The sequence below is a fragment of the Glossina fuscipes genome, unplaced genomic scaffold (genome assembly GCF_014805625.2).
Source record: "Glossina fuscipes isolate IAEA_lab_2018 unplaced genomic scaffold, Yale_Gfus_2 114996, whole genome shotgun sequence".
NCBI classification, from domain to species: domain Eukaryota; kingdom Metazoa; phylum Arthropoda; class Insecta; order Diptera; family Glossinidae; genus Glossina; species Glossina fuscipes.
The window spans coordinates 25,630-27,802 of NW_024005988.1; the positions used below are offsets into that span (position 1 = coordinate 25,630).

General features: G+C 30.6%; 1 protein-coding gene across 1 annotated transcript; it reads left to right on the top strand.

Moving 5' to 3' along the window:
• The first annotated feature begins 1,413 nt into the window (after positions 1–1,413).
• Positions 1,414–2,173, top strand: LOC119644394 (heat shock protein 27-like). Its single transcript, XM_038043939.1, has 2 exons — positions 1,414–1,439; positions 1,498–2,173. Exon 2 carries the CDS (start codon positions 1,506–1,508, stop codon positions 1,968–1,970), a length of 465 nt encoding a protein of 154 aa, XP_037899867.1. The 5' UTR covers positions 1,414–1,439; positions 1,498–1,505; the 3' UTR covers positions 1,971–2,173.

Below are 2,173 nucleotides of genomic sequence, written 5' to 3' on the forward strand. Positions count from 1 at the left end.
TCTAGGGACGATTGTGAAAATCGACTACTAGAGTTTTTTGCAAATAGAGAGCAGGACTTGTATGAGAGAGGCATTTTGGAGTTACCTTTAAAATGGCAACAAATCGTACAACAAAACTGTGCATATTTGACCCAAATCGGACAATCCGAAGCATGTTAAATAAAGTCCTGAAGTTCATATAAAAATAATGGATTTCTTTTTCCCCAAACTAATATATATATATATATATATATATATATATAAATATGTATACATATAAATAAATAAAAAAAGCGGCAAAATGATGTGCAATTATATTAGAAAAAAAAAGTTAATGAGCAAATAAATAAAAACGGATACTATATTAATTCAGCATGGTTGGATCTTCATTTCTTAATCATTTTAATACAAAAGTCATTTAGGGAGAAAGGGTTCAGCCATATTTAAAACCAAAAAAAAGTGTGCACGTCATATAAATCCCATGCATAACTATCAAAACTGATTGGTAAACTCTACTATATGCGTTTGTAATCTCCGTTTACTCATATATAACTTCGGCGATAAAGGATACAAAAATAATTAAATACGAGTTCAGTGTTACATTTATTGCTCCAAATCGAGCGCAATTCTGTTATAAATATTTTAATTTATATAGATTTTCTATATAGATTTTAAGCTTACTTGTCTACTAATGCATCGGATCGTGAAATCAATTCACAGACCCATTGATTAGTACGAAGTCTTATGATGATTCAAAGTTTGGGCGAAAGGCTGCGTCTTTAACCGAGAATAGAAATGTTAAGTCGCTTTTGCGAAACTTGCGAAATAAGTAAATTAAACGAATATAAATAAAACTACACTATTATTACAAATAATTAAAGAAAGTAATTTTTTTTTATTTTTTAATATTTTCTTTTTGATTTTATAAACATTTTATTTTCTTAAGAATATTTTTTTTTCGTACAACGCAATAAATATACTGGAAGTGCATAATTGTTATTATTTATATATGTACATATATATAATATAATTTTAATAAGGTCATAATAGGAGCCTACACAGTGCTAGCGAATGTTTCGTGAACCGGGCTTTCGGTTTTAAACTAATTCCAGTTAGGGTGCGCGCACACTTTATAATTTTTCTATACTTTCTAGTTAATACCTAACGCGTTCGTGCTTTCATTGGGCGTAAGTTCTATAAAAAGACCATGTGCAACAAGCTGGCAGTTTATTTGTTAAAAAGCGCTGGCGAAACTCATTGAAAAGCATTAAAGCAAAACGCGTTTTAATTTTTATACTTAAAAAAAAGAAAAAAAAAGAAAAAAAAAAAAAACAAATTAAATTAAATAATAAAATAAAACAAAAAAAAAAAAAAAAAAAAAAAACAAATTCAATTAAATAATAAGATAATACAAAAAAAAAAAAAAAATAAAAAAATAATAATAAGAAAAAACAAATAATGTAAGAAATAAATAAATTACTCGTGGTTTCATTAAAAAACTTTTCAAAAATTGTTTAGATTATATTATGGCTCTGGTACCCTCATCTGGTGGAGGCGCCGTAACCGATTGGGATTATTGGGATTATCGCCGACGTTTATGGCGCGATTGGGATTTAATGGACTGGGATGTGCCCTATTGGCGACGTCTGCAACGTATCGGCTCTGCTCCCGATTTGAGTCGCGTTATCGTGGGGAAAGATGGTTTTGAAGCCAATGTGGATGTTGGCCCATTCAAACCGTATGAAATTGCTGTCAAAACTTGTGGCGACACTGTGATAGTAGAAGCGAAACATGAAAAAAGGCGTGACGGCGATAACTATGTTGGCCGTCATATAGTGAAACGTTTCGTTTTACCGCGTGGCTATTATCCCAACGATGTACGGGCTGAATTGTCATCGGATGGAGTTTTAACAGTCAAATGTCCTCCATCTTCGAATACGGAACGCAGTGTTTATGTGCGACAAACTACGTTGCCATTTCTAAGTCGTTAAATATGTATATAGTTTATTTTGTTTTTTCTACTAAAAACCAAAAAGAAAGACTTTCATTTTTCTTTTCCTTTTGTTTTTTTTTGTTTTTCTATGAATTTTCGAACGAACGAGAACGTGAAACATACGTGTATTTTATTTACTATTAATTACTTACCAACACTGCGATTATTGCCAATAGATATGTTTTTGTCTTTTTTAATTAG

Coding starts and splice junctions, on each gene's coding strand:
- LOC119644394 (XM_038043939.1), top strand. CDS start 1,506: ATGGCTCTGGTACCCTCATCTGGTGGAGGCGCCGTAACCGATTGGGAT.